Raw genomic sequence first — 26,569 nt, forward strand, 5'->3', positions numbered from 1 at the left:
CTGATTCCCCTCAATTTGTTATGAGACAGTGGATGAAAACGATGAAATTGAAGAGAAGATGAAAACGATTTCTGGTAACTGGGTATGAAGATGAAGATGATGAAAACGATTTCTGGTGTGGGGATGAAGATGAAGGACGGTGGGGGTGAAAACGTAGGGATGAAGGACGTTGTGGTTTTAGTGAAGAGAGAGGGAGATCGTGGGTGGTTTTGATGAAAACGTGGGGTTAGAACGGTTACAAAAGGGTAGTAATGTCTCTCCACACTAAAAAGATTCCATTGGTTATTTAACTCAGGCCAAATTCTAACTATCCATTTGGCCCAGAAAAAGAGTCTTTTGGCTATATGACCCATTTTCTCGTTTCGCTAAGTGTAAGCACCTCCAAAACGAGTGTTGATCATGCGTTCTTAATAACCTGCATACTATGAAAGGATACATTCCTAACTGAAATGAGTTAGTGTTTGTGCGTTACTCTTTAGTGTTGTTCGAAGCATATCCTATAAGAGGTATAAATACTAAACCGCCACTTCAAGTTACGAGAACACTACCATTTGTCACAAAAAATTTCATTATTTTTATCCATATTTATTTTTGACACTCCTGTTTTTGATTGTAATCGGTTTTACCGAAGCATCCAGCTTTAACTTGACCCATAACAGGATAACTCTCAACGTTTTTGTAGTAGTAGTATAATAATCAACAAGGAAACCAATGATCATGTGATCTTTTCTTCTGAATTCATCAGGGCCAAGTGAATTTTGTGCACATATTGGCACTTCAAGGTTACCACTTGGAGGCTTCCATTGTTCCTGAATTAATGCAGCGGAAAATCTATATAGAGAGGAGGCACACTGAAGCAGGATAAAAGACAAAATAGGCACAACCAGATACGTACTGTAAGGTGTCACATTAGGTCCTGTACACTGCTGTTTTACATATCATTTTAAATGAGTCACTAGGGTTAGTTTAGAGGTGCATATATTTCTGTGAATAGGGTTTGTATAAGATAGGAAGTTGTTGCATAAGTAGCTTCGCTGTCCATTTGCCGCATGACATTTAGGTAACATAATATATGGTATAAATGGAAGTTGTTGTAATGTAACTAAGCCCTTTATGAATTAAAACATGAAGTCCTCTGAAATTGCCTGCAGAAATAGATTGTAAGTGAAAGTTACACACCAATAAGCCGGCAGATTCTTCTTTTATGGGTAAATTTTCCTTAACCAGTAATTTTCTCTATCCACTATGTAAATCATCTCTTAGATGCTCTTCATTTTTTCTCACTCACTCCTCGTTTAAATGCATATAAACACGTAGATGCATACAAGTGAGACTTTTCTTCACCAAAATGATAATCCAAACAACAATGGTCTTTGAATAACAATCAGGAAAATTTAGAAATTTCATTGAATTTGTGGAAGAGGTAACAAATTACTAAACATAGGACCCAAAACAAAACACTTAACCCCGTGCAACGCACGGGCACAAGACTAGTAATGAATTAATTATTGTATGAAAGAGTCAGTTTTTTATTTTATGTATTAAAAAAGAATTAAGAAAAATGTTGAGGTAGTACTGGTATTACGTGTCCTTGCTATCCCAACTCCATAGAAGTTGACATTCTCTGGTTCATTATGATTATCCTCTCCTCTCGAGCTACTCATGTGGAAGAGGTTTAAACGAGTGAAATAAAAACAGAGAGAGAGTTATCATCAAAACCTTTTTTCAGTCATAGAAAGAAGAAGCGAGCGAATCTACAAATGGATCTAATTGTGGCGGGTACAATTTTTGTATCACCAATAGTCAGGTTATTAATCGCCAAAGTGTCAACCTATTGTTCCGTCGATCTTGCTCTTGTTTGGAGTGTCAACGGTGAACTGAAAAGGCTTGCTCAAACATTAAAACTAATTGAAGTTGTATTAGACGATGCTGAGAAGCGGCAAGTAGAAAATAATCTGTTGGTGAATTGGTTGGGAGAACTTAAGGATGTGGCTTATGATGCTGAGGACATATTGGCCGAACTTCAGTATAAACTTCTTCGAAATAAAATGAAAAAAAGAACATATGGATTTGGTTTTAAGATAGCATATAAAATCAGAAGTGTCAATACAAAGTTGGACGGAATCACAAATAATATGAAGAGATTCAACTTTATTAATCAGTTGGGTAGTTCTGGTACGAACGGAAACATACCAGAAACATCTTCCAATATTAATGATCCAGCTGCTGTTGTGGGAAGGATGGATGATATATCAAAAATATTAGATTTATTAAACCAAGAAATTTTTTCTGTTGTTCGCATCACAGGTATGGGAGGGATTGGCAAGACCACTCTTGCCCAACTGGTATATGCTATTGCTGATCATTTTCAAATCAAAATGTGGGTTTCTGTGTCCCGAAAATCAAACATTGAGGAGATCTTTCGGGACCTCTTAGGACCCAATTTCGACCGCCATTCAAGCTTGGAAGACATTGTCGATCGCCTGAAAGAGAGACTTATGGTGGGGAAATGCCTAATAGTACTCGATGATGTGTGGATGAATCGTGACATCAATGTACAGGAGTTGTTGAAAGATCTTTTGTCTATGAGTTGCAAAGGAAGTAAAATTCTTATGACTACGCGAAGTACTGTGGCTATTCCTCCGATGACAGATTGTCGATACATGATCTACCAGTTACAAGGTTTACCTAAATATGATTGTTGGTCTATAATTAAGAAAATCGCATTTGGACACGATGGTGCAAGGGAAACAACAGATCTAGTCAACATAGGGAAGCAAATTGCGAGCAAGTGTGGAGGTCTTCCTCTAGTTGCAAAGACTCTTGGAGGTTTGCTCTACTCTAAAAAAGACAAAGGGGAATGGTTATCTATCTTGAACAGCCAAATTTGGAATCTGCCGACAGAACAAAATAAGATCAATTCTTTATTGAAGTTAAGTTATGATCATTTATCGCCACATGTGAAACGATGCTTTTCGCAGTGTTCGATATATCCCAAGGGTCATTATTTCTTGAAGAAGGAACTAATCCTACTATGGATGGCAGAAGGACTCCTCAGCCACTCAAACGCATCGCCCGAAACTCTAGGTAACGAATATTTCAAAATTTTGCTGCTCAACTCTTTTTTCCTGGATGAGCAGAGAAACAAATGGGGGGATATCAAGTTTTGCAGAATGCATGATCTTGTGCACGATCTTGCAATATCAATTGCTGGGAATGATTCTCGGATGGTGAATGTAAGTAGTGAGAATTTTATAAAAGATAATGATGCAAATGTTATTCAGCAACCTAAATTTCGTCGCTTAGGCTTACAGTTCCTTGATTATGACGCATGTGCAATTCCCTCGGAGATTTACACAGCCTCCAAAAAACTGCACACTTTAGTTTCTTTTGGTCGAGTGTTTAATAGATTTTATTACGCTGAAGGTGTCTGGGCTAAGCAGATCTCCAGCTTGAGTTTACTAAGGGTATTAAATCTAAGTCACGCAGGAATTGAAGAGTTGCCTCAATCAATTTGCAAACTAAAGCATCTTAGATATCTTGATCTCTCACGTACTGGAATCAGAACTTTCCCTTGTTCTTTCTGTCAGCTCTATAGTTTGCAAACTTTGAGGCTAAAAGGATGTAATATAAAAGAGCTTCCCCAGGACATGGGACAACTAATCAGTTTGGAACATCTCATATTTAGTTATAAGTATCGATATAGAGGAAGTAAAAATAGTCTAATCAGTGCAAGAATTGAGTTGTCTCAAATGCCAAGAGATGTAAGCAGTTTGGGTAAACTTAAGACACTATCTTTATTTATAGTGGGAATAGGCAAAGGTTATGGTATAGAAGAATTGAAAGATTTAAATCTCCTTGGAGGTAAACTGATTATTGAAAATTTGGGAAGCGTGACAGATGCCACACAAGCAAACTTGAAGGGGGAGAAAGATATAATACACTTACAACTGCGCTGGGATTCACAGAGTCGTCTATATGATGATGAAGTTGCTGCCGATGATGATGATGATGATGGTTCTAGTAGTGATAAATGGCCTCCAACCTCACCCAAATCTAAAAGAGTTAAAGGATATCTTATTTCGCTGGTTCAAAGTTCCCTACATGGATGATGAGTACTTCGGTGTATCTTCCGAATTTGGTATATATCACTCTAGAGGATTGTGGAAACTGTGAACATCTTCCTGCACTTGGAAGATTACAGTCTCTTAGATATCTTTATATGGAAGGAATGAGAGCTATCAAACAGATTGGTTTTGAGTTCTACCGAAGTGATGTAAAAGCCACGAGCAATGAGGAAGCATCATTCCCTTCTTTGGTAGAGCTTCATTTATGCTATTTCACTAATTTAGAAGAATGGTTAGAAGACCAGCGGTCATCAACATGTAGTTTCTCTTCCCTTGAAATGTTGGAGATAGTTGGCTGCGACAAATTATTAACCACACCTACAAGATTTGCATCTCTTAAAAAGTTAAGTTTTCCAATTAGGCTGTCAGAAGTTTCTCTCAAGTCTCTACCTCTAAAACTGCTTCACGGGACCAACAATGTTCTCCAGACCTTACATGTCAGTTTTGCTGATGAGTTTCTAGGCTTTCTTCCAGATGATGAGGAGCATCAGCATTATCAACCAGATGATCTTTGTAACAACTTTCTCTCCGAGATAGAAATTTCACATTGCCATTCTTTAACGTCATTGCCTGCATTTAGGGGGCTGAATGCTATGACCTATTTAAAGATTGAGGAGTGTAGAAGTCTTCAATCATTGCCAGATGGTATACAATACCTCCCGGCACTTCGGACGCTGACAATTGGTGGGTTTTCCAGAGACTTAGTATCTTTCCCATTCCCAGAAGCCTCCGGATCAGATGGTGAACAATACTTCGTTTCCCTCCGTGAATTAAAGATATGCGGGTGGCCTACTCTTAGGGATGTGTTGCCAGAACAACTTCAACTCATTAGTTCATTACAGTGTTTTACTATAACAGGTTTTCCTTGTCTGTTGAGTTTGCCCGAGTGGTTTGGCGTATTTTCTTCCCTTCAGACATTGGACATATACAACTGCCAGGAGCTAAAGTATCTTCCTTCTGCAGAACAGATGCTGCGCCTGACCTCTCTGAAAAAGTTAAACATTAGGTACTGCCCACTTCTGCAAAAACGATGTCGTAATGAAGAATTGCATAAGATTGCACACCTCCCACAAGGTTTTTCTCCTCTCTCTCTCTCTTCTCGTTTTTTCTTATCTTGAGATCAGTATGGACAATATTACGATCTTTTGGTACTTCAATCATAAAAGAAGAAAAATATATCTCATTGCGTGTGACCTGATTTTTAAGTTCCAGATCACTGAATTTTAAACCTTAAGAATTTAACTTCTTCTAATCAACAATTTTTGTTACTAAAAATATTTCCCCGAAATTTCATCGGCCCTTGGAACTAGAAGTTCTATTGGTTGTCTAGTTGGCTGGGAAGTTGGGGAGTTTAGAGTTGTACCCAACATCGATGACTGACTTAAGAAAATGATTTCAGTTTGCTGATTATTTCCCTCACACATCTCGACTCGGTAAATTGACAAGGTTTAGTCCAGAAAAATTATTTGTTTGGTGGTATTGTTAGTTTACTATGACTTAATTTACCGAGGATTAACTGTAAATTGTTTTCTGCTCTGCTCTTGACATGCGATATCCTAAAGTAAACAACAGAAATTGGTGATCAGAAGTCGTGAAACCATGCTTTTATAGCAAAATCGAGAATTTACATCAACAATTGTGGAGTATTCTCAGGTGTGTACAACATTTTGATGAAAACTTGTGCAACCATTGGGTTGTAAATATTCTATGGCCGGATACCGATTGTAGTTCTGCAACTTCCATTTGTAGATTGATTTGCTACAAAGTCCGTGTATTAACTAGTAACTAAATTTGAGTTCATTCCATGTAATTCAACATACCATCTTCCTTTTTCTGTTTTAATACACATCTACGGAAATGCTGTACGTTGTCTTTGTGACCAACCGGTTCTAATCAATTGGCGACATTGTTTTTCAGCATGAGACTTGAAGACTCTACTCTAGTAATTGACTTGAATACAGGACTCGTTCAATTTTAAGTTTATGATTCAACATTTTCCAAAATCCGAATTCGTTTTACCAACATCAGAGGACCGTGTCTGCCTTTTTACCAACATCAGAGGACCGTGTCTCCAGCTTGGGCAGTAACAATGGGTCCCTTTTCCTCTTTCTGTAAGCTGCAGCTACGAAGACTCTTCTAAAACTGGAACCTCAATGAATGAATAATGATGATTTGATGCTGTTGCACACTACATACTTTGGTACAGTTTCCGACATCAAAGCTGCCATCATCGTCTGATTTGAGATATCTGGGACTTGAGATAAAATGGACAACAAGTCTAGTATCCAAAAATAACGAAGAATCTGAAAAATGGGAAGCCGAAACTGTCACTATATGCAAACACCATAAGAGAGGTTAAGCACAAAGGAACCTAATGGAAAGACCCCAAAATTACTTTAAAGATTTTAAGACAAAATCCCTACTAAACTTTTTATTTTTCACAGTTGTACTATCTCTATTCACTTACCCTCACAATAACAGGAAAGAGAAAGAAACAGAAGAGGTTACAAATTTGGTGAAATATTTCTAGTTCTACCAATGAATCATTTTTTTTTTCATGCTTCTGACACAGAAGACTCTCTTCTAAAACTGGAACCTCTGCAATGAATAATGATGATTTGATGCTGTTGCACACTACACACTTTGGTACAACAGTTGTATGTTATTTCTTTCCCCTTGATTTATTCCATCATGAACTATTTCTTTGTTTGGGGATGTACTTTAGCTTATAACCTCTCTCCGGCTTTGCTTTAAACTTGGCATGTTTGGAATTACCATTTTTCGCACGTTCAGGACCATTGGTACCGGCGAGTCTATTCTCTGCACTGCCGAGAATACTACGATTGCCACTATCTGATGGTATATGTGCAGTTGCTTGAACATCCTGGTTCTCAACGCACTCTGGCAGTTCTGTTTCTGGAGACAGGACCAACTTCACATGATCTGAAGCGATAGCTTCCTTCCATCCTGCAAGAAGTATAGTTGAGACGATTAGTCATTCAGTCAGGCACATGATTTCAGACGATAAAAATGTTAGTTAAAATTAACACAAGAAGAAATTTGTTGTTCATACTCTGAGCGAGAAAAGCCTTCACTTCATGGCTGGAAAATAGTTTTCTCCCTGTTGAGTGTGCTTCCTTTGTAGCTTCTGAAGAACCTGCCCCTTCCAAACCACTGCACCCATCAGAATTATTGCGAGGTATACAACTGTCATCTATCAGGTTTGAAGATTCTCCTACAAATTCGATTTTTTCTCTTTTCCTTCTTTCACGTCTCCCCACAGGCCTCCAGTGCTTTGTCTTCGATTTATTTGTCCCACTTTGGACAAGCTCAATCTTTACCGACTTTTCTTGCATACTGCCACTGCTAATGTTCCGTTGACCTGGCTGGTAATCCGAGGTGCATTGATCGACCTTAATCTGACTGCTGGTACTACACTCCCCAAGTGTGACGGGGATTGAACCTATCAACAAATCGCCACTGCCACCTACGTCTTGTTCATCTCTCGTGTCTCTTTGTACCACAGCATTTGAACTTATTCTCTCATTCTCAATTTTGGTTTTCCTGGTCCATACTCTTTGACTTTTGTTGGCTAGAGGAGTTGTCTTAAGGTCTCTGTAGTTCCCACGTTTCTGAATAGCTCCCAACTTAGAAACTGGAACGACATGACCTGCACGGAAGCTATTTGGTTCACTGCGTCGTGAACGTCGATTAGCAACTGCACGCTGTCGACCATTTCCATGCTGTTGACCATCTCCTTGCTGTTGACTGTTCCCTTGCTGTACATGTTGGTGGTCAAAATTCTGAGGATCGGTAGAGTTGGAAGTTTCATAAGCCATGTCAATTTCTGCCTTATCTGCATTATCAGCATTATCACATCCTTCATCTGTGCTTGAAGGTCGAACTATAGAAAGTTCAGGAGTATGAGAGTTGGACGTAGATTCTGAAACCTCAACAGAAATTGAGGAATCTTCTTTTAGATCTACATCTTCTACTTCGACTTGCTCCTTTGCTTTCTGCTCTTTTTGCCTAAGCTTCTTTAGCCTTTTTCTTTCCAAGAGTTCAAACTGTCTGCATGGACAAAAGAACAGACCAAACATATAATTTTTATTAGTCAAACTCCCAAATTCAAGTCTTCAATGAATGGTTCATAATCTAAATGAATGGAAACACTAGAAAAATACCTTCTCTGAGCAGCTTCTTCCTCCTCTACAAGCAACTTTTGACACCTTAGAGCTTCTGCATCTTTCTCGACAAGGCATTCCTTAATCTGCATTGCAATGTAATTATCAGACCGCAATAGATATAGATGGAATGGAGCTATTGAGCAGAATACGTCAAACAAAATCAGGATGAGGTATAAATTAGTTACCAGTTTTTGCTCGACTAAGAAACTAGTGCAAGCGATTAGATTCTTCATTTCCAGTCCAATCTTCCCAGGTTCACCATCAAACATAAATTTTTGCATTGATATAGCTGTGCCAGGACACAAGAATGTCTTCTCGCTGGCATCATGAAGGATACTGAATAATTCAGTAGAGGATATAGGAAACCTCGAAGGCCTTCCTTGAATGAGATCCTGGAGAAAGCATATGCACCTTTGAATACCTTAAAACTGACAGATACTATAAAAATGTTAATTAATAACAAATACTGAACAAGTGTCTAACCAGTAGAGCAGCACCAGCCTTGACATAACTTTGAGGCAGTGAGAAAAACCCCGGTTTACGGATAAACGATGCCAGCGCCCTTACAACTGCAGATCCAGGAACCCCCTGCAACTTATTTCTTGTTAGAAAGCATCCAACAGATGAAAATGCACATATATTGCGCCAAACAAACAAACAAAAAAAGACTATAAACAACTGAATGAGGACAACACAACAACTACAGGATGCCTAACCACTACCCATAGACTGCGGACTTTCTAGATGGACAAGTATATACCTAGACAAGGAAGACTCTTGGAGATCCATAACTACTCTTGTACCTCTATGCAGTCTTCTGTTTGTTAAGTGCATTCTCGTCAGTTAAGAGCTAAGAGTTGTCCATGTCAGTTAAGTGCATTCTCGTCTAACCTTAATACAAAAACTATGGGGCTATAATTATAGTTGTACTGCAATAATCGGGTTTTTCACGCTGTACCCAGTCCATTAGTTATTCAATCATGCAATTCGCCTAATGGCCAAGTAGGTCCAAAGAAGATAATAAGGGGCGGGAAGTAATAACAGCTCAAATCAGATTCATCCACAGAATACTGAGAACTATAGATTAAATGAACTTACAACTACAATAAATAAAATAAAAAGCAATTATGAATTTTAGACCAGGTAATTACCTCCAACATCACAGTATCAAATGATATAACATCCTTAGCCTCATCCATAGACAGCTGTGAAACACAGAAGGACATAAGTAAGAAATTGGGTCCAAAAGGAGGAATGGACCAAATGGATTGCTCAAGTAAAACGCAGAGTTAAATTACCTTATCCCAAAATGCTCCCATGAGATCCCTAATCTTAGTAGAGTCCTAAACAACATACAGAAAACAAATTAGATACGGGAATTAAAGGAGGTAACAAATTTCACTAGTCAATTTACCGTGATCTTGTATTATATTTGAACATTAGGCTAAAGAGAAGCTAACAAGATACTGAGCGAACTTCCTTTATACAACGGTAGCAAAATATTACATTTATTATACTCTAATTTTCTAAAGAGCACTAACATGTTCTAAGTAAGTCGTGGAAAAAGAAAATTGACATTTCTGTTCATTGAAATTTAAATGACTCTTGTCAATGAGTGAGAGACTCAAAACCTATAAAGATAGTGAACTGAGAAACAAGATTTCAACAGGAAGCATAGAAACCTTTTCAATCTTCAAAGACCGACGGTGCAGACGTATATGTCTTCGATAGTTAATGGGCGAGCAAAATTCTCGAACACATTTGTCGCACTTCTGCATCGGAACCTTGGGATACAAGGGCCACCCAGAGAGATCTGCTGCAAAAAGAAAGAGGCACAAAATGAATGTTGGATCATTTACTGGTATCCTGACGAAACCTAATGCTAACTACAACCCCAAAATACCTGCTTACGAGTTATGACACTTCACATACTTTTTCAGGCTCACCGAGGCCACCTCACCTGAGCAAAGGTAACAAAGGCCTCAGGATTTTAGAATGTGCTCGCTACTGACACACCCTATGTCCCTTTCCATAGGGACTTTAATACGTATCATGGGGTGGTTAAATTTCTAATAAAACTAATCTTGGATGCAAATAAGCAGTAACTAACACCTTTAAAACTTACTAGCTATAAGACTTTTCACACTACAGGTGTCTTAAAACTTTGAAAGCTATATAGTTTGTCAATACCTTGTGGGTCTAAAGAGCTAAGGAACTGAATCCACTGGATTGGGCTGTCAGCCGCCCTAGAATAAGGAAGAACAGGTTCTTTCCCTATTGCTTGTCTAATGAAAGTATCAAGAGAATCATTTGTTTCATCTGCTTTCACGAGATTCTGTCCAAACATCATTGCATCTAGATTGTTACTGGACCTTAAGTTTGCTGCGGGCATTTAAAGATTCCAAGTGCTATGTGAGAGAAGTCTCTGAAAAATACAAAAAAAGAGAGAGTAAGATCCGACAGATACATATATCAATAATTGAGCACTCCCATACCAATAACAACTATATTTATTCACTTGAGATCATGCAACTTGAGCAAAAACAGCTAAACATTCTCTTTAGATGAAAGCAAACTCAACACCAAGTGAACATACCTCTTCTCCAGAACCTACAACACCGATACTAAGTCAAAACTACGTGTATTAGGCTAAATAGTCCTACCTTCAACAAGTGCAACCATTCAAAGCTTACTTTATGATGCTCATGGTTTCCCACTACACCTCCACAAATGTGAAACATGACAAACTTTTGAGGAACCCAGCATTGACTATAATATGAGCACAACTGCCATTCTTTGCCCTCTACATTACTCCAATTTTCTATCACACTAATCCGCTTAGGTGTCTAGTAGCATAAACAGTTGCATCAATCAACGTCCTTAGCTAAACATTCTCTCTAGATGAAAGCAAACTCAACACCAAGAGAACATACCTCTTCTCCAGAACCTACATTACCGATACTAAGTCAAAACTACGTGTATTAGGCTAAATATCTTCAACAAATGCAACAATTCGAAGCTAACTTTATGATGCTCATGGTTTCCAACTACAGCTCAACAAATGTGAAACATGCCTAACTTTTAAGGAACTCAGCATTGACTATATATAATATGAGCACAACTGCCATTCTTTGCCCTCTAAATTACTCCAATTTTCTATTACACTAATCCACTTAGGTGGCTAGTAGCTTAAACAGTTGCATCAATCAAAGCCATTAACCAAGTAGACGCATAGGTCCACACCATCTAAAACCTAATAATATAATTCTTGTTTTCCCCACTTCATACATAAAAACAAAGATCATGCAGGACCAGGAGAAGTAAACAAAGAATCATACTGTAAAATTGGCACCTAATGGTACCTACAAAATTCAAATCCAATGTGTCACCACCAAATTCACTGTCATTAAATCTCAACCCTAGCAATCGAATCCAGGTCTTTCTCCTATTCATTCACAATCTTTTAAAGCTAAACATCAACTAAATCAATCACTACACAAACCCTAACATATAACAAAATAGAGATCTACAAAAAATTAAAACTCAGATCACGCATAGGAAAATATAATAACATAGAATTAAGTCTAAACCAATCAAGAAACAGAGCAATCAATTTCAAAAAAGCTCACAAAAATCAATCAATTAAAAAATCAAAACACATTCCAATTTAGCGTTCCACACCATAAGATCCAAATCAAAGAAGTTGAGAAAGTTTACATACCAGCAGCTAGATAGATACAGGAGAAAGGAGAGATTTGATTTTCAGCTGTAATCAAGATACGATTTACAGGAAAAGTTTAAGATCTTGAGCGATTCGATGTTTTGTGAAGAAAAGAAACTGAGAAACCCTAGATATGAAGTATGAATCTGTGTGATCGCCGAAATCGGGAAGGTTCTCGAGGGAGGGAAAAAATATAGAATAGGGCAGAAGAAGAAGACGAAGGATTTAGTGTTAGAGGGGTAAAGGTGGAATTGTGAGTTTAATGGTATATCCTTTTCAGAAAATATTCTGGAAAGTTAAGATAGAACAGTGAATTATATGTGAAATTAGTGTACATCACGAAATATTTGTCTTAATGCCACGTGTCAGCAGTAGGATTTATTTTCTGTATTAATTTTAAAAATCTAACATCTTGTTTGTGTGCAGCTAACTCGGCGTCTGGATTTGAGTCAACCTCTGACTCGGGCCAAATCAGCAGTCAGACCATTTGTTTTGCATTTTGAGTCAGATCTGACTCGACTTATGACTCAGATATAATCCCTGACTCGGACCCATTTGAGTCAGGTAACAAAATACCCCTGACTCACGGGACCAAACCACTGACTCACATTTTTTTGAGTCAGATGAGTCAGATCTGATTCAAAACAAACATATCGAGTCAGATCCAGATGAATCAGGTGATTTCACTCAGATTCAGATGACTCAGATCCAGACGACTCAGATGAGTCAGGAGTAAATAAACATAGTATAAAATTAAAATTTATCATCTAAAATAATGAAAATGGATATCGAGTACTGACGAGTTTGGGACTCAGATCAGGTCCATGTCTGATCATCCAGTCGAGTTTTATACCAAGTCCTTATTAACAACTAATTTCACATTTCTGCATCTAGAAGTTAAAAAGTAACTTCAAAATTAATATTCGAACAGTCGAGAAGTAACTTCGTACGGCTCAAGTGAGTGGTATTTTTGCTTCTATCACAATCAACAATTAGGAAACAATGCAGAGTCATTGCAGACATTTATAAACAATAGTAACAATAGTACAATGCATATATGCTTACAAACAGTACGGTAATGGAGATCTAGAATACTACTTCCTCCGTTCTTAAATAATAGGCTGGTTTCTATAAATAAATGTTTCAAAAAAATAGGATGGTTTCCTAATTGGAAGTCAAATGTTACTTTAGTTTTGTGGGACCATTTTTCTCTTAACTTTTTTTGATGACAAGTGTCATGTGAACCACTTCACTTTACTTTTTTTACTGACAAGTGTGATGAGTGTGATGAGGACCATTTCCTTTACTTCTTTTATTGACAAGTGTCATAAGAACCACTTTCAATGATTAGTTCTCTTAATTTCCTTAATTTTCTCTAAAAACAAAACCAACCTGTGAACGTAGGGAGTACAAAAATGCAAATTTTGGCAATTGCAAACTCACTCCAACTCTACAAGATTACAACACTTTCCATCAACCAAAACAGGTGACATTTCTATCTATGTTATTTACAATATGGATATAAATACATAATACATAACTCAAATTGTATAAAATGAGAAGAAAAAAAGTATATGATGGAAACTGAGATACGTAGGTCACCGTTGTTGCTGCCATTCTTGTATTGCTGACCGAAGTGAGTGATTCGGGACGAGATTCAGATGGGTGAGCTTAAGGTTGGTCATGGGCGAGGTCTCATTGCCACCATCTAACCATTCTTTAAGCGCGCCAGCTTCATAAGTGAAACCATCAGCTGCTACTTGTGGATCTCGCATTACTTGCTGCAATTAAGAGATCAAAATGGTCAATAAATTTGTGATTCTGTTGATGTCAAAGTCTGCACTAATCACATGATAGGTCTTATTTACACAGATTACAAATGGGTGATGAAAAGTTGAATTCCATCAAGATGGTGGTATGCCAATTTTTACCAAACAAAAGAAAACTAAAAATTACTGCTAACCTGTAAAATGGGACAAAGGAAGTAGGATGGAGGACCTTGGGATTGCTCTTCGTCTCCCATCCAAGAAGATGATGTTGAAGCCCTAGATGAATCCTTCAAAGGTTCAAGCACCTTCATTACCTCTGACTCAAGATCTGGCCTACTCCGTCGGTGCATTCGGCAACAACTTAATGCCAATTGAGCCAACTGTTTTGCCTGGACAAATGGCCAATTACCAGCTGATTCATCCAATACGTCGCTTAAATTTCCATTGTCTAATGCATATTCTACTTCCTTAACTAACCCCATTGCAGGTCTCCCAGTCAAAAGCCGAAGGAGCACAATTCCAAATGAATACACATCTGATTTTGCAGTAAGTTGTCCTGTACCTAGGAATTCAGGGTCCATGTAAACAAGTGTTCCTTTTGGGTGGGTTCTACAGAATGGTGTGCTGCTTCCGCTTGGGGATTCACCCCGAGGGATTAAGCGGCAAATGCCAAAGTCACCAAGTTTACTTACAAAATTGGCGTCTAGAAGGACATTGGCAGGTTTGAGATCACCATGAATGATGCTATGCGGGTTCTTTGTATGGAGATATATCAAGGCAGAACAAATTTCGGTGGCAATTTGGATTCTGGTTTGCCATAAGAGTGGAGGGGTATTGTCCTTACAGGTAAGTCGATCTTCGAGACTGCCATTGGGAAGGTATTCATAAACAAGCGCCCAGGCTTCCGGGCAGGCTCCAACAAGTGTAACGATATTGGGATGTCTCACCTTACTTAGAACGTCAACCTGAAATTCAAGCAACAGTTTGATTAAACAATTTAATATTTAAGCTGCTTCTATATCTCTAAACTCACAGCTGACAATAAAGAACCCACTAATAAGATCATATTTTTGCAACTACGATACAATAATGTACATATATAGGAAGAATCTAGTTGTGCTATGCAAACACTGCATACACTGAATGATCAAACCAGTCCCTTGACGTGGCCAGACACCCATTGAACTTGCCATTAGTTAAGATCACACCCATAAGTATGATATAGGCTTACTGCATATACAAATACATAACAGTAGTTTACCCATACGAGTACACCACATTTACCTCTTGTTGGAATTCTGAATGGCCTTGTAAGTTAGTCGCGTGCAACATCTTTATAGCCACCTCGGTGTTGTGAAGAAACCCTTTATATACACACCCATAGCCTCCTTCACCAATCAAAAGTGATGCATTGAGTTTCTGAGTTGCTTCCTCTATCTCAATGAAAGAGAACTCACAGAAGAACTCTGGACTTTTTGAGACGGTTTTCTCTTCCTCTCTCCTTTTCCTAAAATTGTCAGCTTCTCTGAATACTTCGTCACGCTCTAACTGCATATCATCTCGTTCTCTCTTGAGAGTTTTCAATTGATTCATAGCAGAGGCAATCTTATCTTCCAACTCCTGTCCAATGCGTTCGGAGTCATTCAGTTTGCACTCTAGGGACGATAATTGCTCTTGAGCTGTTTGAAGTTCTTTTACTACATCATCTTGCTCATTCTTCATCTCATTTAATCCTAGACTTTCTTTTGCTAGAATGTCCTCCATATCTTTCCTTTGTTTCATCTCAGTGGCGTATAATCTTTCTGATGCCTTAGCCTGGGATAAAATGGGTTGACAGCTTAGTCAGATGAGAAGAGTGCCAAGTGTATAGGCTCACTTGGTCGATTAAGTCATGTATGATAACCAAGAGAACGAGAATGATGCTGTGTAAATAGTTCTATAACCGGAACTATCATGGTGACAAAAGTGATTTAGAAAGAGACTTACTTGACGCATAGCATCAATGGCATGTCTTTCAGCCTTCCGACGCCTAGTTGACTCTTCAAATGCTTCTCTCTTTGAATCTTCCGTCTCGGCCATTGCATGCTGTAGTTGATCATACATTTCTTCAGTAATTCGTCTTTCTACCTGCAAAGTTACACGACCAAATGTAATTGCAGCATTTATTCTGACATTTTACATTAACTGAAAGATTATAGTCATACTAGGTTGATTCAGATCGAAAGGATCTAAAGTAGACATACTGGCTCATTCTGTGGAGAACAATCACTAGAATCCACGTCAGATTCATGCCCTCTTGGCAGTAACAATCCATTTTCATTCCCTGGATATCGCATCAATTGGTTAGAAACTGAAGGCTCGACTTCTTCGCACAAAGACCATATGGTGAACCCCGACACCTGAGAAGGCTTCGTCCTTGTAGCTTCCCATCTGTCTATGGAAGACGATGTTGTGACTACTGCTCCACGAGTGTCAAAGTTGTCAGATTGCACTCTCCGAAATGAATTCTTAACAGGGTTAGCGAGTCTCGCAAGTTCCTCACGACCCTCTGAGAGAGATCTCATGCTTGAACCACCTGATTCATCAGCTTCAGTGGTTTCACGGACTACTACCTCTGGTGGAGTTGCCTCCGTTCCACCCGTACTAACTTCCCTGAATATGAATACACATCCAGTCTTTTAAGTGTTCTTTTACCAAGTATATATTAGAACAGCATGTTTGATTGTTGAAATAGGAATCCATGACATAATCCTGACGTCTTTTGTGACTCCTAAACCATACCTCGTTAGGATAAGGCACCCTTTGCAGACAAACCATATATGGCAAGATACTTGAGCTTGTTTACACACAAAGATTGCTTTCTTGGACCTGAGCATTGCCATTTTTCTGCAAATTAATCAAGTACAACAGATCAGAAATGAGGCAGCATCAGATTGAATGCAAGTTTCATCATTTTTGGTAATAGAATCACATTCATAGATCAATCCCTCCATAAAAATTGGAGGTACCAAAATAGGAGTTTTAAGGAATTTAGTTCCTAATAACTTAATGGAAAGAAGTACGTTTTGCTTCAACTAATGCAGTAATGCTTATGAATTGCAATGCAATAAACAATTATCGATGATTCGATGTAATAATACTAGTGATAATTATGGCAGCCATTTTAGTAGTGAACAAGAAGCAAAAGGGTTCATCAAACTCTCACTTCCAGTAGTGTTTGTCTGCAGATGCTCCCATGACAAGCCATTTAATGTCATGCCGAGCGATAAGTTCAACGATTCCTCTCTCGATATTGTCCATTTCAATTTCCATTTTCTCAACCCTCACCTGAACAAAACCCGAAACAACGGCACACTATAAATTCCAAAGCCCATACATACATATCATACATGTGATAGACTACTTCAAAATCACAAATCAAAGTGCAAAACACAGAAGAATCAATACCCCAACTTGAGCACAAAGCAAAAGATACTCCTTCAAGCTCTTAACCATCTTCTGTCTTTCGAGATCTCGATACGCCGTAACTTCCTCATCTTTACATTGAGATGCCGGAAATTTCCCTCCCACTGCATTCAGTAAACAACCAAAACTCTTAAAATTCATTTCTTACACACACACAAAAATTCAAAAAAGAAAAAAAAAAAAAAAAACCATTGAGAAATATAATCAAACATTTTGAATTCAATTAAAAATTCCTCCAATTCCATCAAAAACCAAACAAAACCCAGACTCTAAAATCCAAAAATAAGCTTAAAGAGTCAAACACAGAAAAGTCAACTGTTTATTATCCTCCACCATTAACAACAATGTCAGAAGAATTTTCAAAACCAGAGAAACAGTAAAATAGAGATAATTAAAGAGAGGGAGAAAGAGATTACTGATAGGAATCATTTGAGCAGGAACATGAATATGAAGTAAGCAAATTTTTCTTCCACGAGAATTCTTTAAAGCCCATAATAATGTTGATTTACTTTCTCTAACCTCTTTACCAACTGCTACATATATTTTCTCTTCCATTTCTTGATGATTCTCTGTTGTTTCAATTTCCCTACTACTACTCTGCTCCATTAATCGAGTAACATTTATAGTTATAAGCAAAATTTCTTCAAATTTCAATGACCCTTTTCTCTTAATAGTTCAAATGCAAGCATTGAAATGAAGTAATGAATCCATCTTTTTCAGAAATCTATGAGTTTCACTCTTTTGAGGAAATCTTTTCTGGTACAAGTTGGAAGGAAATTAGTTGTCTCTCTCGAGAAAATTTAAGAGGAAGAATTTGATGTTGATGGTTGTTATTTACTAACCTAGTTATGTCTCGGAGCTATCCTTCATAGAAAAGTCCGCCTCATTTTATGAAACTAGGGGTGTCAACGGGTCCGGGTCCTCCCGGGTATCACTAGCCCGGACCCTACTTATAAAGGTCGGATCCGGGTCCTAACAGTTCCGGTCCGGTTCCTACACTTGTGGACTCAGAACCGGACTCGTTTAAATATTCGGGTACCCGCCGGTCCCGGTTACCCATTGGGTCTTCAGAAAACTATTAAAAAAGCCTCAAAAACTTAATATTTGTCTCTTTTTGGCTTGGATTTAAATAACTTTTATAAAATTTATTATTATTTCTTATTAATGTACTAAATAAAAATTAAATGTAAGAGAAAAATTTAAAACGAGTAAAATATCAAAGCTAAAACTAGCAAAAACATGAATAAAAGTATGAATAAATGGGTACCCGGTACCCGCGGGTATCCAGCGGGTATTACCCATTTGAACCCGTTTAGATTCGGGTCCAATCGGGTAATTACCCGTCGGGTCCTAAGTTGCTAATGGGTCCAACTTTAGGACCCGGAACCGGACCTAAGTCTACCGGATCCGGTTCCGGTTCCGGGTAATGGGTACCCATTGACAGCCCTTATCCAATGGTCATCAAGAGTTCTTTGTTTGTTTAGATGTAAAATAGGTGAAGTGCCTTTGGATACAAGGAGAAGTGTTTCTCCTGAAACAGAAGTTATAAGCAAAAATATTTTGAACTATTTTTATATTTTGCTTTACAAAAAGTTGAAATAGTTTTATAAGTCTAAATTAATTTCTTGTTTTTGACTTTTAAAAATAGAAAAATTATTCTTAAATATGTATCCAAACATTATGGTATTACCTCAATTATTCTGGTGATCCAAATATGTAGTATAATTTGAACTTTGTCATGTGATTCAAAACTTGTCTTCGGATTATATTTTAATCGAAAAATTACTAGGTGAACTAAATCAATCTCATGACCTAAACACATGTCATGTAACTTGAAACTTATGTAGATATCCAAAATTATGTTAGATGCCCCAAAATTTGTTTTGTGTCCCATAACTTGCTCTGTGACTTAAATTTTTCCTTGTGACCGAATCGAATGTTTATTATGGTGACCTAAATTTATCTCTAACCTAAAATTCTGTTTCAGACCCCTAATGTTGAATCGTGACTCAGAAAACTGTGTTATCCCCTCAATTTCCCTGTGCGATTAAAAGTTTATTTACAAGACCAGATCGAGTGTTCAACTTGAAAAGATGAGGAAAGCTGGAGCCAACAGTGAAATCTTAGTGTTCGTTCTTTTTTATCCAATTTTTGAATCCAAATAAAAACACGTAACATTTTTCGTTTCCTTTATTTTTGAATTTTTTTTATTATTAAACCTGGTTTCGTTTTTCCTTTTATTTTTAGGTGTTTTTATTCTATCCACCACAAAATTAATATGCGGTTCACTCAAAACTTGTGAAACGCACAAATTTTACACATTTCTAACAGTTACAAGCATGTTCTTCTTTTTCTCTTTTACAGTTGCAAAAGCCAGTTTATTCCAGTATCTAAGGTGACTCCCCTTGAAATCTTGCGAATGAAGTCCATAAAACTCGCATATATAATCTAATGACATGCACAATATTTGGTCGTTAAAATCCTAAGCCTCTCAGAAAATACACATGATATTAGATCACCGAAAGTATCAAGCTTTTAGAATCTAGTCGACTTATGCAACCCAAAATATTATGTTTATGTGGGGAAAAAAGGAAAGATATGTAACTTGGAAATCGAAAATGATTGGTTAACTTGAAAAATATCAAAAAGAATCCTGTATGAGAAAAAAAAAAAAAAAAAAAAAACTCATTATACACTTATTATCCTAGTGATAAAATCGCTACCCAACTAACCCTTGGATCTCCCCATGATATTTCCCCCGGATTTTTGAGCCTATGTCTAAGATTAATCTTTGTAGTTGCTGTCGACTGCAAGCTTAGGATGTGCTATAAAGGAAACAAGAATGGCAAATAGCAATATTTTTGGTAGTTAACCGTATGAAGACCTAGCACTTACCAGGCAGCAGTCAAAGCAGCTGAGTAGACATTTCTCTTCTGCATTAACTGTTGTGGGGCCCCTTCTTGTGGGACCAAGTCCAGAAAGGATGTTTTGGAAATAAAACTTCATCATCAAGGATATGAGGATATCCTGTGGCCAGCTTTCTATCCCCGTTTAGATCTCTACAGTACCTAGTATTTCTCACCCAGACAAATTAGATTTCTCACATTTTAAAATGATTGGAAACACCTGATTTTTCCTTTTTGAAGCATGAAAAGAAAAAACACCTGATTTTTTTTTTTTATATTATACACGATCGCTTGTTACTCGTCATTAACCATGAAAAATGTTAACCTTAAACGATCATGGCCGAGTGTTTGCTGCCAATTTCAATCCAATTGCCTAAGCAAAATTAATGCTAAATTTTCACGTCAAGAGATAACAAGCATGCTTTGATGACCAGTGACCACAGACTGTGTCGTGCATTTGCAAATACCCTGCAAAATGCCAATATATTAGTTACATGATTTTGATATGATAATCAATTGGAACACCCCATGAGGATACATTAAGCAAGGCTGTTAATGGGGTGTCAGGATTAGCGGGAGTGTACCAAGCCAAGACAAAAACTGTTTTGTTCCATATGAAAATTTATTTTGTCTTATTATAATTTTGGTACATCCTTGCTTAATTTGATACCCCTATTAGCAATGTTGTACATTAAGCATATGTCAGCTTCATCGATGCAATTACCTTGAATTAGTGATTAAAGATGTCGCTTGATGAAATGATGCTAAAGCATATTCTTATTAAAATACAGTACAGCCATAAACTAATGCAAAAACAATTCTATTTGACTTTGGAAATATAAAGAATATTCAAATTAGTATAGTATCTTGATTAAAATAAAAAAATTTAGTAAAATCTATGAATATTATTGTTGTAGATCAGCGATAACGATAACTTGATCAAGCTTCCCTAAACGCGACAATGACTACAACATAACTAGTCAGACCGTCTTCTTACTATTTTATTTTGTCGTCATTAACGTCTTTTTATTGCGGCCAATTGTTAATGGATTGGATTCTCATCTGATGGTCCGTCGTGGGCTACCAGCACATTGTATTGAAGCTTTCCAGTAACTAATGTGTATTTGTGCTAGATATTTTAATTTCCGGAAAATAAAAGGATATACTAAAGAAAAAAAAATTGAAAGATACCCAGAAAAAAAAAAAATCAACGGAAATATGGAAAATGGTATAACCTTTGAATTAAAATTTTCATTCTAAGCGGGTTGTGGGTCGGGTAGGGATTCAAAAGAGGGTATAATTCCTGGCAATTATTATTCCTTATCAGAATTCTAACAACGACATTTTTATCCTTTTACGACGTTGTTTTACCCTTTTTACCCCATAATATATTTTTCACAATATTTTTGGTCAAACGAGGACTCATGCAGTCAAGTTGACTGAACTTATCATATTGTTGAATGTTGACCAGCCAACATGAGTCCAGTTGACTGGTTAATATTTCGAACGAACTGCTAATACACTCCAAAAAATGTTCTTACTACATTTATCATGCAGTCGTGTACGACATCGTTTCAGGGACACATGCCATATTTTATGGATCATATATGTTGCTCTTTTGGACTTATTTTCTTGTTCAGAATATTTGAGAACTTTGGGGAACAGAGAATTCCACCTTTTCTTAAGTTCCTTTACGATAAAAATCTCGTTCTAAGAATACCAGAGACTAGTGTCATGTTTAACTACTATCAACATTCTTTGTTAGTTCTAGCTCTAGTCCCATGAACACGAGAGTTCTTCTATTTTCGCAGCTGCCAACTAATAATAAATGACAAGGCCTTCCATATAGTTAGATTGTTATCCCTAATCTTCCACATCCTCCAACTTTTTAATTGAACTTCAAAAATTTCTGCCAAAACACGATTAATATCTACAAAAGATAAAAAAAAAACAGTACAGATTAGTAGCACCATCATAATGTAGTTGTTAGAGTACTGCTCGGCAGAACTCGCAAGTTTTACTATCTTGTTGTCAAATTTAGTCGCACAAAACTATATCTTGATTTCTACTCTACATTTAGTTAAGTCTCGGACTAGGATTAAAAGTGTGTGGTCGAGTATCAGACATCACTGAATCACCTATTGCAGACAAAGATCAACCGAAGAAATTTGGAGAACTTCATCAACAAAAGGTATGTGAAGACTGAACCATTTTATTTACTCACATGATTACCATTTTATTTTAATGAAATTAAGTCGTATGACTACGAGGACTCTAAACATTGCATAGAAGAAGTTTCAAGTCAAATGTCTTGTTGAAATCTCGAAATATAATTCAAGCAATAATCACTCATATACTTGGTGAATTTAGTTAAAAACAATTTATTATTTGTGAACTAAGTTACGATTCAAGTTGATCATTTGAAAATAACCCGAGCGATGATATTTGTCTTGGGAATGTTTCAAATTGATTATAAGAGAGAAACAATACTACTGAAAATATGGATACAGGATAGTATACGTACCGGCGTAATTGTAATGGTTCCAGATCTGTGGTATGCATACCCAGTACGCATACCAAAATAGCCTGAGTTCGTGAATTGGCTCATGGTACAGTACCCAGTACGCATACCAAAATAGCCTGAGTTCAGTATCTGCCTTACATTACAGTACCCAATGTGCGTACCAAAATAGTCTGTCCGAAAAATTACCTTAAGGGTACACGCACTTTGGTAGTCTGAGTTCACGAATTAGGTTGGTACACATTCATGTTATGCATACCGTCCCTGCTGGATATTTTCAGATGCATTCAAACTATTTTATATGATACATTTGGAATTTGATTAACTCTCGAAAACACCTTTAAGACATATTTGATCACTTAATCACGTGTGATTGTGTATCGAGAATAAAGTCTAAAACGTTAAATGAATATGACTAAGCTTATGGTTCAAATTGTTAACCGACCATGAACTACCATTATACACAGTTCGATTACGGCTGACCATACTGTATATTCTAATATGTGATTTCAAGTCGAATTTCTCACATGCTTACGTGAAACCTTAACCAATATTTCATATAAACAAAGAATTATTTTTTTCTTGATTCCCAAGATATCTCAGCTTGAATCATTAACAACCTTCGATCTTGAAAGGCTTTAAACAAAGAGACTCAAACAACTGGGAAATTCAATCCCTGGTACTTTCCCTTGTCCTAGTTGTATACTAGAGCGTCCTCTATTAACATAGATTGCCTCTAAGAAACATAATTAGGTTATCGACTTAAAGACTTCGCTTAGGGATTCGTGAAGCTAGGCCCGACTATCTATCTTTTACCTTGGTAGTTCGTGTATCCATATCTTACTTTTCTTTTACCAAGGTTTTCGTAATCTCTTTCAGGCTAGATAGATAAAATTCAGTTTTCTTCGTCTCAAACTTTGTGATTCCAAAAGATAGATATATGATAACGATTCTTAATTTAATTCGTTTAAGATTGTTGTTATGAGGTCGTTAATAATCTAGGATTCTCTGCGAGAATCATAACTACCGGATTTGTGAGGTTTGCTAGCTTTTCTATTGCAAACAGATTTTCCCACCTTGATCTCACGATTTAAACTGAAGGCTTATCTGTTAGAGGTAGATTGGTATCATAAGTCTTCATTTAGGTTGAAGAAACTCTTAGGCTGTAAAGGACGTCAGCTAACGGAATCAATTGCGTGAAACCTTGTGAGGTTCAAGAGACGTAAAGATCGCGACTGTAACTGAATCGCTTGGAGAGCAGATTCGGTTTCAACTACATTCCAGTCTAAAGTTATGATAGTGGGCTAGTGTATGTAGCGGCTTAATACAGTTCGGCGTTCAAATCTGGACGAGGTCCTGGGGTTTTCCAGCAGTTGAAGTTTTCCTCGTTAACAAAATTCTGGTGTCTTATGTCTTTTCCTTATCTGCATATTTTTTATCGCAATAGCACAACAATATGTGAACTTGAATATTGATTCTTCAAATCGTCCAAGTACTCTTACTATTATATCAGGTTCATGGACTCCTTTGTTTAGAACTTTCTGATTGTAAGAGAAAGAGATAGAAAATATTTATAAAATTTTGTTTAAGGATAATAAGTTAGTCTACTTGGAATTTTATTAAGGTTTTGTCCATACATGTTACCATACTAAAAAGTTGGTGGTGTACTTGGTATCCCTCGTTTTCAGTAGTAACATATGGTTGATGGCCTCTTCTTCTTTATTATATTATTATAGCGCATAGACAGAATTTTGTTGACAACGCCTTTATATTGTGACATTGCGATGAACCGGAAAACTTCGCCCCCAATAACATGCTGCGCAGGCTGAGACTCCTTGATGCGCGATTAGTTGTAGTGATCGGGTCGTAAAGCTTCAAAGAGTACCAGGAAAATGCATGTTGATTTGTTTTTCCATATATTCTTAACAAGTATGATGCTCGAAATGTAGTTTTCTTACGTAGCTCCACACTGTTCCAACTCACCATTGTTCTGCGAATGGTGGAAAGCGATAAAGGTCAATGGTGACTCATTTTTCATGCAACACATATTTCCGAGTACCGTCCAAGAATATAGGCCATTGCAAGTCTATTTCCGAGTCCTTACTTAGCTTTAACAATGATCTGGATGCATGCACTGGTATATATTGCTCGTGCCAAGGGTGAATCATATAGGATTATGCCATTCTTGTCGTGCATTGTACTTGTGATGCAAGCTGCTTATGAAATCTCCCTTAACTTAAAATCTTATTAGCTTCTTTTCCTGGCCATGCACAATTCACAATTGGTGTAAGCTAATAACGAATTTCTTGACAAGTAATATGAACATCCAAGGAATGGATTGTATCCACCTCATCAAGTATGTTGGAGTCATTTATTACTCGCACGTCGAGCTTAGATGGTATGATCAAGGTGTTGGGCTTCAAAGGCCTTGCACTGTGAAAGTCTAAGTACCTAACCTGTGTCATAAAGGGAACAAGCACCTACCGTAGTTCATCACATCGGGTCTAGGAACTAAAGCTAACTCGTATTTCAAGGATAAATCCAAGCAACGCCTAATCCATATAGAAAAAGGGTATTTCACAAGTGATGCACACTCTTGTGCATCATTGGGGAACTTAGTTTGCAAGTATTTGTTTCTAGCTCGAGCCATGTAAATTATTGCAATGTTTGTAGCTTAGATTCCACCTCTAAAAACCTAGGGGTTGATGGTGGTTTTTAGCTTAGGGTTCAAATTGTAACACCTTGCATCTGATGTGACGTCACTTTGTAAGGAAACAGAGCCATGAGTGTTAACCTCTCCGCTGGCATATTTATTGAACCATTCAATATATTTACATGAAATTTATCTAGACCGGCGCATGTAGCAACCATCCCATGCTCTGTAAATTTCGGCGCGCTGCCTATATTCACTTAATATAAGTTTCTTTGAATTCTTTCTATGCTATGTTCCCTGGGCGAACCCTTAATGTTGATATGGCATGACAATTCGTGTTCACTCGCAGCAGAGTATCACGAATTTTCAAATATCAAGGATAAGGTCCTTGCATAAGGTATTCAATCAGAAAGCATGCTGCTCTCTGGCTATGAACTTAAAGAACTTTATGTCAACACATATAATTCAATCAATTACTTTTGTGCCTTGCGCAGAATACCAGACCTTGCTTTTCGAAAGTAGGCCCAGGCAAACTAGGTAATTAATCCGCCATGGATTAGTAGGTGCAAAAACCTACCCAGAATCAGAAAACAGGGAACCGTAGCAGCAAAGGGAGGCGTGGCCATGCCTTAGGCCAGCTGGAGCCACTTTCCATTGGCCACGCCCCATCCTAAACCGTCCATATTTCCCTCGACCAATCAGGTAGTCTCAAACTCGCCACACGTACATAAGTTATGGCTGGGCCCTTACTTGCCGGCCCCATTTCCCATTGATCAATCATGTCGCTCTAAAGCCGCCACACTCACACCAGAAGTGTAGCAACGCCCATGCTTGGCCGACCCCTCTCCTTCCTACCGACCAATCAGGTCACTTTAAAATGCGCCACGATCTCTAGAGGTGTGGCCACGCCTTATGTTTGGCCGGCCCCTTTTCTTGACCAATCAAGTCGCTCTAATATCGTCACCATACATTAATTAAAGGCCAAACGCACCCTGCCGTGCCACTATACTAATTGTCAAACCAAACGCGCCCTACCACAACAACATATTAAATTGGATTTCCGAAAAGCCGCACCAACATGCCGAACGTGCCATGTTGCGCCAATAAGTTGAGCGGCACGCCAACATGCCACTCCGCCGCACCAACATGCCATAAATAGCGCCCTACGTGCTAACCTACCTCCTGTTCGGGGCCAACGCCATGATAAACTCAAATTAGGG

The 26,569-nt window shown here is 37.6% G+C and overlaps 3 protein-coding genes across 6 annotated transcripts; 1 reads left to right on the forward strand and 2 right to left on the reverse strand.

Annotated features, from left to right (window-relative positions):
• The first annotated feature begins 1,740 nt into the window (after window positions 1–1,740).
• On the forward strand, window positions 1,741–6,638 carry LOC113274530 (putative disease resistance protein RGA3). 2 transcript variants are annotated; one of them, XM_026523893.1, is made up of 3 exons: window positions 1,741–5,201; window positions 5,690–5,780; window positions 6,045–6,638. In XM_026523893.1, the coding sequence occupies exon 1, from the start codon at window positions 1,761–1,763 to the stop codon at window positions 4,110–4,112; it is 2,352 nt and encodes a 783-aa protein (XP_026379678.1). In that variant the 5' UTR covers window positions 1,741–1,760; the 3' UTR covers window positions 4,113–5,201; window positions 5,690–5,780; window positions 6,045–6,638. The 2 variants fall into 2 exon arrangements, with proteins under 2 accessions (XP_026379678.1, XP_026379677.1); XM_026523892.1 differs by having other exon boundaries at window positions 5,690–6,638.
• Window positions 6,500–12,283, reverse strand: LOC113274531. 3 transcript variants are annotated; one of them, XM_026523895.1, is made up of 10 exons: window positions 12,036–12,283; window positions 10,505–10,739; window positions 9,997–10,127; window positions 9,613–9,657; window positions 9,466–9,519; window positions 8,798–8,902; window positions 8,500–8,706; window positions 8,312–8,397; window positions 7,201–8,198; window positions 6,500–7,094 (listed from the first exon to the last, which is right to left on the reverse strand). In XM_026523895.1, the coding sequence occupies exons 2-10, from the start codon at window positions 10,704–10,706 to the stop codon at window positions 6,817–6,819; spliced, it is 2,106 nt and encodes a 701-aa protein (XP_026379680.1). In that variant the 5' UTR covers window positions 10,707–10,739; window positions 12,036–12,283; the 3' UTR covers window positions 6,500–6,816. The 3 variants fall into 3 exon arrangements, with proteins under 3 accessions (XP_026379680.1, XP_026379679.1, XP_026379681.1); XM_026523894.1 differs by having other exon boundaries at window positions 9,997–10,130; XM_026523896.1 differs by lacking the exon at window positions 12,036–12,283 and adding an exon at window positions 10,218–10,274 and having other exon boundaries at window positions 9,997–10,130; window positions 10,505–10,609.
• A 1,160-nt stretch (window positions 12,284–13,443) lies between these two features.
• LOC113274532 (U-box domain-containing protein 33-like) lies at window positions 13,444–18,020 on the reverse strand. The gene is made up of 9 exons (XM_026523897.1): window positions 17,686–18,020; window positions 17,252–17,373; window positions 17,010–17,131; window positions 16,586–16,690; window positions 16,048–16,456; window positions 15,791–15,931; window positions 15,089–15,619; window positions 13,999–14,769; window positions 13,444–13,816 (listed from the first exon to the last, which is right to left on the reverse strand). The coding sequence occupies exons 1-9, from the start codon at window positions 17,873–17,875 to the stop codon at window positions 13,634–13,636; spliced, it is 2,574 nt and encodes an 857-aa protein (XP_026379682.1). The 5' UTR covers window positions 17,876–18,020; the 3' UTR covers window positions 13,444–13,633.
• Between the last annotated feature and the right edge of the window lie 8,549 nt (window positions 18,021–26,569).

The sequence above is a fragment of the Papaver somniferum genome, chromosome 4 (genome assembly GCF_003573695.1).
Source record: "Papaver somniferum cultivar HN1 chromosome 4, ASM357369v1, whole genome shotgun sequence".
Classification (NCBI taxonomy): domain Eukaryota; kingdom Viridiplantae; phylum Streptophyta; class Magnoliopsida; order Ranunculales; family Papaveraceae; genus Papaver; species Papaver somniferum.